Source organism: Triticum dicoccoides, chromosome 2B (assembly GCF_002162155.2).
Source record: "Triticum dicoccoides isolate Atlit2015 ecotype Zavitan chromosome 2B, WEW_v2.0, whole genome shotgun sequence".
NCBI lineage: Eukaryota > Viridiplantae > Streptophyta > Magnoliopsida > Poales > Poaceae > Triticum > Triticum dicoccoides.
In genome coordinates this window covers 815,579,474-815,596,967 of record NC_041383.1, presented here as the reverse complement: position 1 = coordinate 815,596,967, position 17,494 = coordinate 815,579,474, and the positions used below count along the sequence as shown (strand labels likewise).

Here is a 17,494-nt window from a genome sequence, read left to right as displayed (position 1 = left end):
ATCACCGACGATGATATCCAGTACCTGCGCAACATGCGGCGGCTGCCTCCGGAGACTGAGGTGGCCGTGCACCTGGCAGACGGCGAGCTGGCACCATGGCCGGAAGGGACCGAGCGCGTGGCCTTGTTTGTTGGGAACACAGTAATTTCAAAAAAATTTGCTAGGATCACACAAGATCTATCTAGGTGATGCATAACAACGAGAGGGAAGAGTGTGTCCATTGCACGCCCGGACTGCCCCTGCCCTACAACGCCATCACGGAGACCAGCCTCCAGGTCTACTCGTTCAAGATATCTGAGATCAAGTGCAACCTGCGCTGGCCGCTCCACGTGTACGGCGTGGTCGCGGCCCGAGACAACTCGGACCGCAAGCGCAACATCATCTTCAAACGGTGGAGGCACGAGTGCCAGGAGCTCACCGCAGACGTACGTGCCCAGCCGCCACATTTTCGTTTCCAATCTCTTTGTTTTCCCTTGGTTTCCTCGTTGTGGCGGCGTGTGTCTTTGTTGCTCGGTAGATCTGTTTTGTTGTGCCGTGTGACATGTAAGGATGTTCTTGTTGTTGCTTGCAGGATCCCTTCTTGCGCTTGACCGGCCCGTCTCGGGCGATTATGGCTGTGAGCCCCGTTGATTTTGAAGTCCAGCTGAAACTTAAGGGCGCGGGGAGAGAGTGCGAAGATACGGCGTTGATGAACAGTAGAGAACAATACCTCGAGAGGACTTGTGATGGAAGTTTGGAAACCCTTACCTTTGAAAACTGCCTTTGCACGGCGGAGCTAAGCATGGAGGAACTTCTCAGTTCGGTTCAAGCCACTTTCTTGGGTCCGTGCCCTTTCAGACACGGAGGCCGGGTCGCCTGCTCCTCGCCAATTCATGGATTACCAAACGTGCAACATAAGTCGGCATTTATGCGACCTTGGCGGCTCTAAGGTCGAGATTACCATTGCTTGGTCGGCTATTCTTATGAAGGCCTGAAAGCCGTCTTTCGTGACGGTATTGCTGCGCAAGATCATGTCGAGTTCAGGCCCAAAACATGCAACATATGTCAACAAAAATGTGAGCTTGGCAACTCAGCACACAGCAAAAAAAAAAACTTCACCATGCATGCATAACACAGCACTTCCATAAAGAATGTATCTTCTTTTGTACTATGAACCAACCATGATGCATTCGGAAAAACAATCTGCGGCACCGGATCATTTAGCAGATAGCGCCTCCGTCTTCGCCTCCAATCTCCAACCTAAGCCTCGCCGATCAACCACGCAAACCGCAAACCGAACAGGAGTTTTATCGTGCAGAGGAGCAAAATTTACTCTTCAGAAACAGAGCCTGATCATTCAGAGGGTTTCAGGTGGGGAGTGAGCCTGGCCACCTTCCAGCAGCATGCTGCGGCTGCAGTAGGACCTCGTCGTGCTCGATGACGAATGCAGGGACCGCATGTCGCCGCCGCAGGGGACGAGCTCGTTGCGGTGGACGCCGGCGGCACCACCGCCCCTGCTGCTCCGGCCCGGGTAGAAGCCGCCGTCTGCGTCGTCCATGCCCTCGCCGAAGCTGCCGTTGCCGGGGTCCAGCCGCTCGCAGAACATGCGCAGCACCTGCCTGATGGACGGCCGCTGGCGCCCTTCCCGCTGCGTGCACCACTGGACGATGCCGACCGCCAGGTGCAGCTGGTCCGTGTCCGCCGTGTCGCGGATCGCCGGGTCCACCAGCTCCGGCGGGATCTCCCCGGACGGCGACATGTACTCCTGCGCCCACTCCACCAGGTTCTTCTTGTCCTGGATCGCCCGCCGCCCGGTGACCAGCTCCAGCAGCACCACGCCGTAGCTGTAGATGTCGCTCTTCTCCGTCAGCTCCTGGGTCACCACGTACTCCGGGTCCATGTAACCTGCAGTCAGTTGATCCATCAAGAGGGAGATGAGAAACAATGGTGTATATATGATCCATTTACTGAACATTGAAGTAACCTGCATGCTACATAGTTTCGTTAGAAGATTCATATTGCTGAATTCACACCTGGAGTTCCGCGTATATCTGTGTTCACAGCTTCAAAGCTGATAGCACCAGTTCTCGATGCGTGCGCAAGGCCGAAATCAGCAACCTAAATATACAAGATCGAGGAGAAAATTTTCAGCATGAATCACAGCCTAAATACCACAGAACTAGAGGTTGTCAGTATGTCACAAGAAAGAACCTTGGCGACAAAGTTTTCGTCCAAAAGAATGTTGCTCGACTTGATGTCTCGGTGGCAGAGTGGAGGGTTACAGAAGAAATGGAGGTACTCCTGCAAGAACAAGGACACATCTTATAATCTCAAAATAAAAGAACAAGCACAGATCAGCATTCACCATCATGCAGAAAAATGTAAAACATCAAAGGAAGTTATCAACAGAAGTTGTGAAATGTCAATTGAACTGACTGAAAAAGCCTAGTCCTAAATTCAAATCCAGAATGCAAACAGCACAACACAATATTACTGGCTAGCAAACAAGCCTATCAACAGTGTCTGTCTTCCAACCCCACCCAGAAAGTGAGAAAACAGTGGGCAAGCACTGCCAAAGCCCCATGGTAACATGGTGGGGTCCTGGTGGCTAGTGGTACCAAACCAAAGCCCCAGAATTTTTTTGTTTGCTGGGCTAAATACATTTGGGCATGTAATCACTAGTCAACTTAACATCTCTCAATGACTCAAATAGCCTGAAGACAGGAAGTGCAAAAGGATATTTATGGAAATATTGGGCCAAAATCAGGTCAACAGTGCCAAATAATACACAGCAGGACCACAGGCATGGGCACTCTCATACCTGTACAAATGCCTACCCCCTATCAATGTGCCAGAAATTTCCACATGCCAACAACCGTTGGCTGATCCCGATTCTTGAATGCTACCGTGCGATGGCGCATTGATAATAAACCGGGGGCTGAAATGCTCTGCTGTTCTACGCGATAATAGTTGGACCGATATATGAACTGTACATCCAGACAGGGACCATTTCTCTTCGAGGGGGCAAAATGCTATCATGTTGTAAATAAGATGCTGCATGATATCAGGCCAATCTCTACATGCGAATCGATAGGTGTGTCTGGGTAAATAAAAGGCATTTGTAAAGGCTGGCCGAGATCTGAGGGTGGTTGCTCTGAGGAGACAAGGGGGAAGAAGGGTGTCGGCTACAGTTGCTGCACTTGCGCTTGTTGGAGTAATTGGTTGGTTTGTTATAATGAGAAACTCCCCTATCTGTACCCTAATTCCTAACGGTATTCCAGCTTGATACTTTTCATCCATATATAATACAGATTTTGATAGGTGCAGTTACAGAAATTAACAGATGCAAGGAACCTACACTGAGAAAACTGAAGAACGATGTTTTGAGCTTAAATATGAAATAGTACAGCTGCTAAGGGAAAGCAATCTGCAGTACTTGTAATTCAACTTGATGCATGCATGCATGTTGATGATGATTTTCCCATATTTTGGCTTGGCATAAAGAAGAATTAAGAACTTCATAAGGTAACGGAACCATAGTTATTTACTAGGGTGAACCTACCAGAGCATTGGCTACGTCCATTGCGATCTGTAGCCTTGTCTGCCAGCTTAATGCCTTTGTTCCAGAAGCTGCCGGAATTCAAATGAGAGCACGTAACAGCAAGTCAAGATATATTTTGAAGGAGAAACATCATATGTACAGAATATCTAAAAATGGCCCAAACTTACAGTGCAGGTGATCCTTTAGGCTTCCATTTTCCATGTACTCGTAGACAAGAAACCTGAAAAACAAAAACATAAGATGAAAAGTTGACTCCTATGTACTATGAAGTATAGAAAATTATGATGCAAACAAAACACAATTACCTTTCTTTTCTTTCAACGCAGAAGCCCTTTAGGTTCACAAGATGGCGATGATGCAACCTAGCCAGGAGCTCCATTTCCCGGCAGAACTCTTCTTCAGCTTGTCTTGAAACCTTGTCCATCCTTTTGACCGCAGCTATAGAGCCATCACTAAACTGAGCCCTGTAGACTGTTCCAAAGCCTCCCTTTCCAATAACCGTGCTGAAATTGTTTGTCGCTTTCGTTGTTTCTTTGTAGCTGTACCTCTGAAACATTGGTGACTGACCTGAAGAACAGAGTAAACAGAGTAGTTTCGATCAAACCATAGAAGGACAGTGGGATGATCTGTTATCTGTACCATTTTTCCTGTCATATTCCCATGCAAAGCCGCCAATGCCAATGCACTAAGTAGAACATAAGAGACTGCTCCTTTTAGCATTTATGATTTTCTCACAACAAATTTGTGGCAAGGATGCATGAATGAGTTGTTATTATGCAAAACTTTTGAGTCTTATGCCAAGATCAACATAACAACAGAAAATAAGAACCTAGATAGTAGTTTTCAGGCAGACACCATGCATGGTGGGCCATACAATGAACAAGTGAACATAGAGTTTATCATTACTAGTTTAAGGAATCTACGTTCATGTGTTATATCTATAACTGAAGCATATGCACTGACCTTCTGCGCATCTCCAGGACTGACCCTGGCGAAATGCATTGTCTGGACTCTGAGCAGGCAGCTCGGCATCCTTCAGTTCCTGGTTCTTCCGACGAATGAGCACCACTAAGACGATCTGAAGAAGAATGGCGAGCAATATGACCCCTATCCCTATCCCCGGAACCACCGAAATGTGGTAAGGCTTCTGATGCTTCTGTGGCAGTGGAACACTTTTGGTCTTTGGAGCTGAAGAATCACTGGGTACGGTGACATTCGGAGTAGAAGCCGGAGTCGACGTGACAGACACCGTTCCTGGTACACTCTCAAACATGAGTATCAAAATGTTAACAAACAGGAGTAACTTGGTGCAGCAACTGCTGAACTACCTGGGAAGGTGGTGATCCCCTGAACGCCGAAGAAGCAGGTGAGGATGTCGTCGTAGGAGAGCACGCCGTGCTGCGTCGCGAGCGTGACGAAGACGGCGCTGCGGCACACGCTGAGCGCGACGTTGTCGTCGGAGCCGATGAGGCGGCGGAGGTACACGATGCCGTAGTTGAGGCAGGTCTTGCAGGTGATGTCGAGGGAGAGGGGCCCCCCGCAGCTGCCGACGACGTCGTTGAAGCTGGGCGACTGCATCATCTCCAGCACGGTGTTGCGGCCGGCGCACTGGTAGTCGACCCTGATCTTGGGCCCGAGGCCGCAGAAGACGGCGGCGTCGGTGGCGATGCCCCGCAGCCGGAAGGTGTCGGACACCGCGCTGAGGCACATCTCCGAGAAGGCCGGCGGCACCCCGAGGCGGCCCGTGGCGTTGGCGTAGCGCGCGATGGAGGTGGCCACGAAGGCGTTGATGTAGCGGCAGCACGCCGCCCGCTGCGCCCCGTCGGAGCACGCCGCCGCCGCCGCCGTGAAGTTGGCCCAGCTGAAGTCCAGCGGGCAGCCTGGGAGGAAGACGCCGCTTTTAGCAAAGATCCTGGCGGAAACATCAATCTAGGAGAAAATGGTACTGGAATCTGGATGAATGAAATGCCCCCAGATTGCTGCTGGCTCTGGATCGGCCGGCCATGCGGCGAGCTACGGAAAATGTGCTGCCGGACGGTACCGGACGAATGCCCCCAAATCATTGGTCGCGTCGGGCCGGCCGTACGAGGTACTCCTAGAATGTGCGGTTCTCTGGTACTAGAATGGGAATGCATAGGTGGCGGATTCATCGGCGCACGGCGCGTGCGGCGGAGGCCGGAGCTCGGGAAGAAGTGGTTCGGGGGGAATGGGTCGAATCGGGCGGCGGCGGCGGCGCTGCTGGAACCGCGTTCCCCGGCGCGGTGGATCACGTCCGGGCTGCTGCTGCCTGGATGAACCGCCGCTCTCTGATCCCCTGAGCTCCAGGAAACCGGCGCTGTCGAGGAGGGATCGCTCCAGGAGCAGCGGCGGCGGGCGAGCTAGGACCAGCTCGGGGGGAAGGGGAAGGAAGTGGGAGAATGAGCGGACTGACCTCCGACGGCGTCTGCGGCGGGGCTGGGGGAGAGCCAGCACGGTGCGGAGAGGGCCAGCAGCAGGAGCGCCGGCGGGGCGAAGGCGGCGGGGCGGCGGCGCATTTTGCGGGAGTGGAGTGGGGTGTGGGGAGTGGGGTGGGGGAGTGGAGTGCGGAGGAAGACTTGGGATTTTGGCTGGGGGCTGAGGAGTGCGACAATGATTTTCTTTCTTGGGTTTTGGCCCGTGACCGAAAAGCCCTCACTCGCCCCGGGGCTTGGGGTCCGGCTCAGGTGGTACTAGTACGACTTTCTCAAACAAAAAAAAAAGGTGGTACTAGTACGAAAAATAAGTTTCAGATATGATGGTCCTTGAATCAAGGGGGAACATGTTTATAATAGCTCATGTTCAAATACTGGTCATTTTTACAAGGTACAAAAATTGTGCTGGTACTTGAGGGTTCATCTTACAGAAATTAAGTAGCAACAGGCGCCGAGTCCAAAAGGTGGGTACGAGTGGGGAAATGTGAGTGAGCGTCATGGCAGGCAGGGCCAGAGATGTGATGTGAGTGGAGTCAGCGGCGCCATGGCCATCCCGCTCCCCAAATCAATGCTGAGCTGCGCCACCGGTCCGGCGGTCCGGCCGCAGTCTACTCACCCGCTCTCGGTTGGTGGTGCTCTTGGGGGCATAAATCAATGCGCTCTCCGCGTTTGCACTGCTTGCGGAGAAGGCGGCGACTCCAACGCCCTCCATTCGAACGGGAGGCGAATGAATAGTAAAGCAAAAAAAAGTTAAACTTTTGAAGAAACAAATTGTGGTGAATTTTGACAAATGTTCTAAGCGCTTATAAATTTTCATCATAAATTCGTGAAAGACATGACAAAAAACAAAATTGATGCTTCGAAAATGCTACTTTCGAAAGCATTTTGGAGCACTGGTTTTTTCTTTTGCAACGTCTTCCACGAATGTGATCTCATGATGGAAAATTTGCAAACACTCGGAACATTTGTCAAAATTTACCAAATAAAATTCAGATTTTTTTTGAATTTTTTTTAAATTTTACTATTCATCTGAGCTCATTTGAGCTCGAGCTCAGAAGGGTACTTTCGATTGAAACACCTCTAAACATTTAGACAAACATGCAGAAATTCGCAGGGTACGTAGGTGTCAGACGAATTGCCCGGACGTAAGTTTCCCCCAACATTTCTTGTAAATTTTGTCTGGCGGCTCATAGATTCGTGTAGATGACATATGATTTGCATTATATGTTGATGGATCCGTTGGTAGACCTATTTTTTTGATGATTCATCGTCGGTTTCAAGATCTGAGTTTGAGAGTGAAATCATGCACACCGAAGAATTCAAGGTTCTCTTGGTGTTTGTTGACTGGATAGCGGCAACCAAAACGAAGAGGAAGCGTGTGGAATTGGATGTTGGGCGTTTGACATTTCACTGTACGGAACTATCTTTCGGGTTGTACCATCCCTAGCTACGTGTTTCGGTGACGCTTCCATATGACCGAATGGTTGCTCCGTCGAACTGCCGACGACATGGAAGACAATTAGAGTTTCTTCCAGCAATGGAGAAATGCCACCCGTTCCCTTTTTTTAAAGGTGACCACGACACTTCATATGATTACGTATAATGTTCCTGCAAATGCATTGGATGAGTATCTTCGAATAGCTGAAGGTACAGTCATTATGTCAACGAAAGTGTTTGTTGAAACTATGGTGAGGGTTTGTGGAGAGCAGTGTCCGCGAGCACCCAATGCCGAGGACACGAGAAGGTTCTAGCAATGAATGCAACAAGAGGTTGTCCTGGGATGTTAGGGAGCGTGCAATGTGAAGGAAATATGCCCTAGAGGGAATAATAAAGTTATTATTTATTTCCTTATATCATGATAAATGTTTATTATTCATGCTAGAATTGTATTAACCGGAAACATAATACATGTGTGAATACATAGACAAACAGAGTGTCACTAGTATGCCTCTACTTGACTAGCTCGTTAATCAAAGATGGTTATGTTTCCTAACCATAGACATGAGTTGTCATTTGATTAACGGGATCACATCATTAGGAGAATGATGTGATTGACATGACCCATTCCGTTAGCTTAGCACTCGATCGTTTAGTATGTTGCTATTGCTTTCTTCATGACTTATACATGTTCATGTAACTATGAGATTATGCAACTCCCGTTTACCGGAGGAACACTTTGGGTGCTACCAAACGTCACAACGTAACTAGGTGATTATAAAGGAGTACTACAGGTGTCTCCAAAGGTACATGTTGGGTTGGCGTATTTCAAGATTAGGTTTTGTCACTCCGATTGTCGGAGAGGTATCTCTGGGCCCTCTCGGTAATGCACATCACTATAAGCCTTGCAAGCAATGTAGCTAATGAGTTACTTACGGAATGATGCATTACGTAACGAGTAAAGAGACTTGCCAGTAACGAGATTAAACTAGGTATTGGATACCGGCGATCGAATCTCGGGCAAGTAACATACCGATGACAAAGGGAACAACGTATGTTGTTATGCGGTTTGACCGATAAAGATCTTCGTAGAATCTGTAGGAACCAATATGAGCATCCAGGTTCCGCTATTGGTTATTGACTGAGAATAGTTCTAGGTCATGTCTACATTGTTCTCGAACCCGTAGGGTCCGCACGCTTAAGGTTTCGATGACAGTTATATTATGAGTTTACATGTTTTGATGTACCGAAGGAGTTCGGAGTCCCGAATGAGATCGGGGACATGACGAGGAGTCTCGAAATGGTCGAGACGTAAAGATTCATATATTGGATGATATGGTTAGGCCAAGGGGTCAAGCCCTTGAGGCTTTAGGTCGGTGCAAAAGGAGTTTTGCGGAGGCCAGGGGGCCAAACACCGGAGACCCTGGCGTCTGGCCCTGGGCCAGACGCCGAGGCCCATGGTGTCTGGGCCAGACGCCAAGGATTGTGGCGTTTGGTCCTGGAGTCCGAGTGGGACTCTTGCCTTTCGGGCAAAACTGACTTTGAGGAGGCTTTTGCTCCATGTTTCGACCCCGAGGCTCAACATATAAATAGAGGGGCAGGGCTAGCACCAAAGACACAACAATTGATCCCTTGGATCTCTTAGCCGTGTGCGGTGCCCCCCTCCACCATAGTCCACCTCGATAATATCGTAGCGGTGCTTAGGCGAAGCCCTGCGACGGTAGAACATCAAGATCGTCACCACGCCGTCGTGCTGATGGAACTCTCCCTCGACACTCGGCTGGATCGGAGTTCGAGGGACGTCATCGAGCTGAACGTGTGCTAGAACTCGGAGGTGCCGTAGTTTCGGTGCTTGATCGGTCGGGCCGTGAAGACGTACGACTACATCAACCGCGTTGTGCTAACGCCTCCGCTTACGGTCTACAAGGGTATGTAGATAACACTCTCCCCTCTCGTTGCTATACATCACCATGATCTTGCGTGTGCGTAGGAAATTTTTGAAATTACTACGTTCCCCAACACAATGTGTATACTGGAGGTAGAAGAATTGCCCTGCAGTTTGGCACAACCAATTCATCGATATTGCCATGATCCAACAATTACTTTTGAAGCAGTTGACTCCGAAGATTTTTGATTTTGGTATTGCTACTTTGGGTTACATGAATTCATCTGTTTGCAAGGATAGCTAGTGGTACGGTGAATGGCCATGTATGACAATGATACTATCTAGTCAATGACATCTATCTATCTTGGTCAACATTTGTAAAGACATTTTCTAATCCAGAGGTCGAGAAACTTAAGCATTTCACCAAGGCGCAAGAATTTGCGAGGAAGGACATTGAGCGAGCATTTCGAGTGTTGCAAGCAAGCTTTACAATTGTCGGGGGCCTGCTCATTTTCTGGAACAAGGATGTTAGCAAACAACACCAACTTGACAAACTATCGTTGTGGTTTTGATGCGTAGGTAAGAACGATTCTTGCTAAGCCCGTAGCAGCCACGTAAAATTTGCAACAAACAAAGTAGAGGACGTCTAACTTGTTTTTGCAGGGCATGTTGTGATGTGATATGGTCAAGACGTGATGCTATGTTTTATTGTATGAGATGATCATGTTTTGTAACCGAAGTTATCGGCAACTGGCAGGAGCCATATGGTTGTCGCTTTATTGTATGAAATGCAAACGCCCTATAATTGCTTTACTTTATCACTAAGCGGTAGAGATAATCGTAGAAGCAATAGACGGCGTAAACGACAATGATGCTACGATGGAGATCAAGGTGTCGCGCCGGTGACGATGGTGATCATGGAGGTGCTTCGGAGATGGAGATCACAAGCACAAGATGATGATGGCCATATCATATCACTTATATTGATTGCATGTGATGTTTATCTTTCATGCATCTTATCTTGCTTTGATTGACGGTAGCATTTTAAGATGATCTCTCACTAATTATCAAGAAGTGTTCTCCCTGAGTATGCACCGTTGCCAAAGTTCGTCGTGCCCAGACACCACGTGATGATCGGGTGTGATAAGCTCTACGTCCATCTACAACGGGTGCAAGCCAGTTTTGCACACGCAGAATACTCAGGTTAAACTTGACGAGCCTAGCATATGCAGATATGGCCTTGGAACACTGAGACCGAAAGGTCGAGCGTGAATCATATAGTAGATATGATCAACATAGTGATGTTCACCATTGAAAGCTACTCCATTTCACGTGATGATCGGTTATGGTTTAGTTGATTTGGATCACGTGATCACTTAGAGGATTAGAGGGATGTCTTTCTAAGTGGGAGTTCTTAAGTAATATGATTAATTAAACTTAAATTTATCATGAACTTAGTCCTGGTAGTATTTTGCAAATTATGTTGTAAGATCAATAGCTTGCGTTGTTGCTTTCATATGTTTATTTTGATATGTTCCTAGAGAAAATTGTGTTGAAAGATGTTAGTAGCAATGATGCGGATTGGATCCGTGATATGAGGTTTATCCTCATTGCTGCACAGAAGAATTATGTCCTTAATGCACCGCTAGGTGACAGACCTATTGCAGGAGCAGATGCAGACGTTATGAACATTTGGCTAGCTCAATATGATGACTACTTGATAGTTTAGTGCACCATGCTTAAACGGCTTAGAATCGGGACTTCAAAGACGTTTTGAACGTCATGGACCATATGAGATGTTCCAGGAATTGAAGTTAATATTTCAAGCAAATACCCGAGTTGAGAGATATGAAGTCTCCAACAAGTTCTATAGCTAAAGGATGGAGGAGAATCGCTCAACTAGTGAGCATGTGCTCAGATTGTCTGGGTACTACAATCGCTTGAATCAAGTGGGAGTTAATCTTCCAGATAAGATAGTGATTGACAGAATTATCTAGTCACCACCACCAAGTTAGTAGAACTTCGTGATGAACTATAATATGCAAGGGATGATGAAAACAATTCCCAAGCTCTCCGTGATGCAAAAATCGGCGAAGGTAGAAATCAAAGAAAAACATCAAAGTGTTGATGGTGGACAAGATCACTAGTTTCAAGAAAAGGGCAAAGGGAAGAAGGGGAACTTCAAGAAGAACAGCAAGCAAGTTGCTGCTCAAGTGAAGAAGCCCAAGTCTGGACCTAAGCCTAAGACTAAGTGATTCTACTGCAAAGGGACTGGTCACTGGAAGTGGAACTACCCCAAGTATTTGGCGGATAAGAAGGATGGCAAAGTGAACATATGTATATTTGATATACATGTTATTGATGTGTACTTTACTAGTGTTTATAGCAACCCCTTGGTATTTGATACTGGTTCAGTTGCTAAGAGTAGTAACTCGAAACGGGAGTTGCATAATAAACAGAAACTAGTTGAGGGTGAGGTGACGATGTGTGTTGGAAGTGGTTCCAAGATTGATATGATCATCATTGCACACTCCCTATACTTTCGGGATTAGTGTAGAACCTAAATAAGTGTTATTTGGCATTTGCCTTGAGCATGAATATGATTTGATCATGTTTATTGTAATACGGTTATTCATTTAAAATCAGAGAATAATTGTTGTTCTGTTTAAATGAATAAAACCTTCAATGGTCATACACCCAATGAAAATAGTTTGTTGGATCTCGATCGTAGTGATACACATATTCATAATATTGATGCCAAAAGATGCAAAGTTAATAATGATAGTGCAACTTATTTGTGGCACTGCAGTTTGGGTCATATCGGTGTAAAGCGCATGAAGAAACTCCGTAAAGATGGATTTTCGGTATCACTTGGTTATGAATCATTTGATGCTTGCGAACCGTGCCTTTTGGGCAAGATGACTAAAAACTCCGTTCTCCAAAACAATGGAACGAGCTACTGACTTGTTGGAAATAATACATACCGATGTATGCGATCCAATGAGTATTGATGCTCGTGGCAAGTATCGTTATTTTCTGACCTTCACAGATGATTTGAGCAGATATGCGTATATCTACTTGATGAAACATAAGTCTGAAATAGTTGAAAAGTTCAAAGAATTTCAGAGTGAAGTGGAGAATCATCGTAACAAGAAAATAAAGTTTCTACGATTTGATCGTGGAGGATTTGAGTTACGAGTTTGGTCTTCAATTAAAACAATGTGGAATAGTTTCACAGCTCACGCCACCTGGAACACCACAACGTTATGGTATGTTTGAATGTTGTAACCGCACTTTATTGGATATGGTGCGATCTATGATGTCTCTTACTGATTTACCACTATTATTTTGGGGTTATGCATTAGAGACAACTGCATTCACGTTAAAAGGGCACCATCTAAATCCGTTGAGACGACACCATATGAACAGTGGTTTAGCAAGAAACCCAAGTTGTCGTTTCTTAAAATTTGGGGCTGTGATGCTTATGTGAAAAAGTTTCATCCTGATAAGCTCAATCCCAAATCGGAGAAGTGCGTCTTCATAGAATACCCAAAGGAAATTGTTGGGTACACCTTCTATCACAGATTCAAAGGCAAGATATTCGTTGCTAAAAATGGATCGTTTCTAGAGAAGGAGTTTCTCTCGAAAGAAGTGAGTGGGAGGAAAGTAGAACTTGATGAGGTAACTGTACCTTCTCCCGAATTTGAAAATAGTTCATCACTGAAATCAGTTCCAGTGATTTCTACACCAATTAGTGAGGAAGCTAATGATGATGATCATGAAACTTCAGATCAAGTTACTACAGAACCTCGTAGGTCTTCCAGAGTAAGATCCGCACCAGAGTGGTACGGTAATCCTATTCTGTAAGTCATGTTACTTGACCATGGCGAACCTATGAACTATGAGGAAGCGATGATGAGCCCAGATTCCGCGAAATGGCTTGAGGCCATGAAATCTGAGATGGGATCCATGTATGAGAACAAAGTGTGGACTTTGGTGGAGTTGCCCGATGATCGGCAAGCCATATTGTATAAATGGATCTTCAAGAGGAAGACAGACGCTGATAGTAGTGTTACTATCTACAAAGCTCGACTTGTCACAAAAAGGTTTTTGACAAGTTCAAGGTGTTGACTACAATGAGATTTTCTCAAGTGTAGCGATGCTTAAGTCTGTCCGAATCATGTTAGCAATTGCCACATTTTATGAAATCTGGCAAATGGATGTCAAAACTGCATTCCTTAACGGTTTTCTTAAAAGAAGAGTTGTATATGATGCAACCAGAAGGTTTTGTCAATCCTGAAGGTGCTAACAAAATGTGCAAGCTCCAGTGATCCAGCAATGGACTGGTGTAAGCATCTCGGAGTTGGAATATACGGTTTGATGAGTTGATCAAAGCATATGGTTTTATACAGACTTTTGGAAAGGCCTGTATTTACAAGAAAGTGAGTGGGAGCACTACAGCCTTTCTGATAAGTATATGTGAATGACATATTGTTGATCGGAAATAATGTAGAATTATTCTGCAAAGCAAAAAGTGTTTGAAAGGAGTTTTTCAAAGAAAGACCTCGGTGAAGCTGCATACATATTGAGCATCAAGATCTATAGAGATAGATCAATACGCTTGATAAGTTTTTTAATGAATACATACCTTGACAAGATTTTGAAGTAGTTCAAAATGGAACAGTCAAAGAAGGAGTTCTTGCCTGTGTTGCAAGGTATGAAGTTGAGTAAGACTCAAGACCCGACCATGGCAGAAAATAGAAAGAGAATGAAAAGTCATTCCCTATGCCTCAGTCATAGGTTCTATAAAAGTATGCCATGCTATGGACCAGACCTATTGTATACTCTGCCCTGGTTTGGCAAGGGAGTACAATAGTAATCTAGGAGTAGATCACTGGACATTGGTCAAAATTATCCTTAGTGGAATAAGGATATGTTTCTCAATTATGGAGGTGAAAAAAGGTTCGTCGTAAAGGTTACGTCGATACAAGTTTTGGCACTGATCCAGATAACTCTAAGTGGATACATATTGAAAGTGGGAGCAATTAGCTAGAGTAGCTCCGTGCAAAGCATTGTAGACATAGAATATTTGCAAAATACATATGGCTCTGAATGTGACAGACCCGGTGACTAAACTTCTCTCACGAGCAAAACATGATCATACCTTAGTACTCTTTGGGTGTTAATCACATAGCGATGTGAACTAGATTATTGACTCTAGTAAACCCTTTGGGTGTTGATCACATGACGATGTGAACTATGGTTATTAATCACATACAGATGTGAATATTGGTGTTAAATCACATGGCGATGTGAACTAGATTATTGACTCTAGTGCAAGTGGGAGACTGAAGGAAATATGCCCTAGAGGCAATAATAAAGTTATTATTTATTTCCTTATATCATGATAAATGTTTATTATTCATGCTAGAATTGTATTAACCGGAAATATAATACATGTGTGAATACATAGACAAACATAGTGTCACTAGTATGCCTCTACTTGACTAGCTCGTTAATCAAAGATGGTTATGTTTCCTAACCATAGACATGAGTTGTCATTTGATTAACGGGATCACATCATTAGGAAAATGATGTGATTGACATGACCCATTCCGTTAGCTTAGCACTCAATGGTTTAGTATGTTGCTATTGCTTTCTTCATGACTTATACATGTTCGTGTAACTATGAGATTATGCAACTCCCGTTTACCGGAGGAACACTTTGGGTGCTACCAAACGTCACAACGTAACTAGGTGATTATAAAGGAGTACTACAGGTGTCTCCAAAGGTACATGTTGGATTGGCGTATTTCGAGATTAGGTTCTGTCACTCCGATTGTCGGAGAGGTATCTCTGGGCCCTCTCGATAATGCACATCAATATAAGCCTTGCAAGCAATGTAGCTAATGAGTTAGTTACGGAATGATACATTACGTAACGAGTAAAGAGACTTGCCAGTAACGAGATTGAACTAGGTATTGGATACCGACGATCGAATCTCGGGCAAGTAACATACCGATGACAAAGGGAACAACGTATGTTGTTATGCGGTTTGACCGATAAAGATCTTCGTAGAATATGTAGGAGCCAATATGAGCATCCAGGTTCCGCTATTGGTTATTGACCGAGAATAGTTCTAGGTCATGTCTACATTGTTCTCGAACCCGTAGGGTCCGCACGCTTAAGGTTTCGATGACAGTTATATTATGAGTTTACATGTTTTGATGTACCGAAGGAGTTCGGAGTCCCGGATGAGATCGGGGACATGACGAGGAGTCTTGAAATGGTCGAGACGTAAAGATTCATATATTGGATGATATGGTTACGCCAAGGGGTCAAGCCCATGAGGCTTTAGGTCGGTGCAAAAGGAGTTTTGCGGAGGCCAGGGGGCCAAACGCCGAGGACCATGGCGTCTGGGCCAGACGCCAAGGATTGTGGCGTTTGGTCCTGGAGTCCGAGTGGGACTCTTGCCTTTCGGGCAAAACCGACTTTGAGGAGGCTTTTGCTCCAAGTTTCGAGCCCGGGGCTCAACATATAAATAGAGGGGCAGGGCTAGCACCAAAGACAAAACAATTGATCCCTTGGATCTCTTAGCCGTGTGCGGTGCCCCCCTCCACCATAGTCCACCTCGATAATATCGTAGCGGTGCTTAGGCGAAGCCCTGCGACGGTAGAACATCAAGATCGTCACCACGCCGTCGTGCTAACGGAACTCTCCCTCGACACTCGGCTGGATCGGAGTTCGAGGGACGTCATCGAGCTGAACGTGTGCTAGAACTCGGAGGTGTCGTAGTTTCGGTGCTTGATCGGTCGGGCCGTGAAGACGTACGACTACATCAACCGCATTGTGCTAACGCTTCCGCTTACGGTCTACAAGGGTATGCAGACAACACTCTCCCCTCTCGTTTCTATACATCACCATGATCTTGCGTGTGCGTAGGAAATTTTTGAAATTACTACGTTCCTCAACACAATGTGTCTACTGGAGGTAGAAGAATTGCCCTGTAGTTTGGCACAACCAATTCATCGATATTGCCATGATCCAACAATTACTTTTGAAGCAGTTGACTCCGAAGGTTTTTGATTTTGGTATTGCTACTTTGGGTTACATGAATTCATCTGTTTGCAAGGATAGCTAGTGGTACGGTGAATGGCCATGTATGACCAATGATACTATCTAGTCAATGACATCTATCTATCTTGGTCAACATTTGTAAAGACAATTTCTAATCCAGAGGCCGAGAAACTTAAGCATTTCTCCAAGGCGCAAGAATTTGCGAGGAAGGACATTGAGCGGGCATTTCGAGTGTTGCAAGCAAGGTTTACAATTGTCGGGGGCCTGCTCATTTTCTAGAACAAGGATGTTAGCAAACATCATGCCATGTTGTGCCAGTCTACACAACATGATCATCAATGATGAGAGGGATATTCCAAGACCCATGGACTATGAAAATGCTAGCACAATTGTCAGGCACAAAGCACATTCAAGCATTTCTTTAGGCATACCAAAAAAATTGAGGACCGGGTCTTCCATCATCAGTTGAAGGAGGATCTCACTAAGCATCATTGGCAGCCAGTGGCGGAGCTACACCCAGGCCTGGGAGGCCTGGGCCCAGGTCATGGCGGGAGTAGCCTTCGTTGACTATAGTAGAAATGGCACTGTTGGCCACTGTACATCACTGTAGCAAATGAAGCAGGCCCGGGGCCTAGCGCTAGCCTAGCTCCGCCCCTGTTGGCAGCTTGCTATGAGATAATGTGATTTTTGAAAATTCATTTATTTGTACTTGAACAATTTTTTGATCGGATTATTTGTTGCATTTGTATTATGTGTTGTATTGGGACTACTTGTTTTTAAATAATATTTGTTTAATTGTTTGATCTAAATTATGGGTAGAGAGAAGAAAACAAACAAAAAACAATATGAAGAGGCCACATTATGGCGACCTTTTGTTACTCCGCAACCTCCAAAACATTATGGAGCCTCCAAAAGATCTGATAGAGTGGGTGTGCATCCAACTTGCTTGCTCATGAAGACTTAGGGCATTTGAGGAAGCCCTTCTCCGGGACCTTTTGTTACTATCTCTATCAGAGTAACGGGCGGGGGGTGGCGGCCGTCAGTTAGCCTGCTCTTTGCCGTCCGCCTCTCTTTGCCGTCCGCCTTTATCTCTCTTTGCCGTCT

General features: G+C 45.9%; 1 protein-coding gene across 1 annotated transcript; it reads right to left on the bottom strand.

Moving 5' to 3' along the window:
• Positions 1-1,084: 1,084 nt before the first annotated feature.
• Positions 1,085-6,120, bottom strand: LOC119366564 (probable receptor-like protein kinase At1g49730). Its single transcript, XM_037632321.1, has 9 exons — positions 5,973-6,120; positions 4,870-5,421; positions 4,505-4,795; positions 3,847-4,108; positions 3,709-3,761; positions 3,542-3,609; positions 2,191-2,280; positions 2,013-2,097; positions 1,085-1,884 (listed from the first exon to the last, which is right to left on the bottom strand). The coding sequence occupies exons 1-9, from the start codon at positions 6,073-6,075 to the stop codon at positions 1,337-1,339; spliced, it is 2,052 nt and encodes a 683-aa protein (XP_037488218.1). The 5' UTR covers positions 6,076-6,120; the 3' UTR covers positions 1,085-1,336.
• Positions 6,121-17,494: the final 11,374 nt, after the last annotated feature.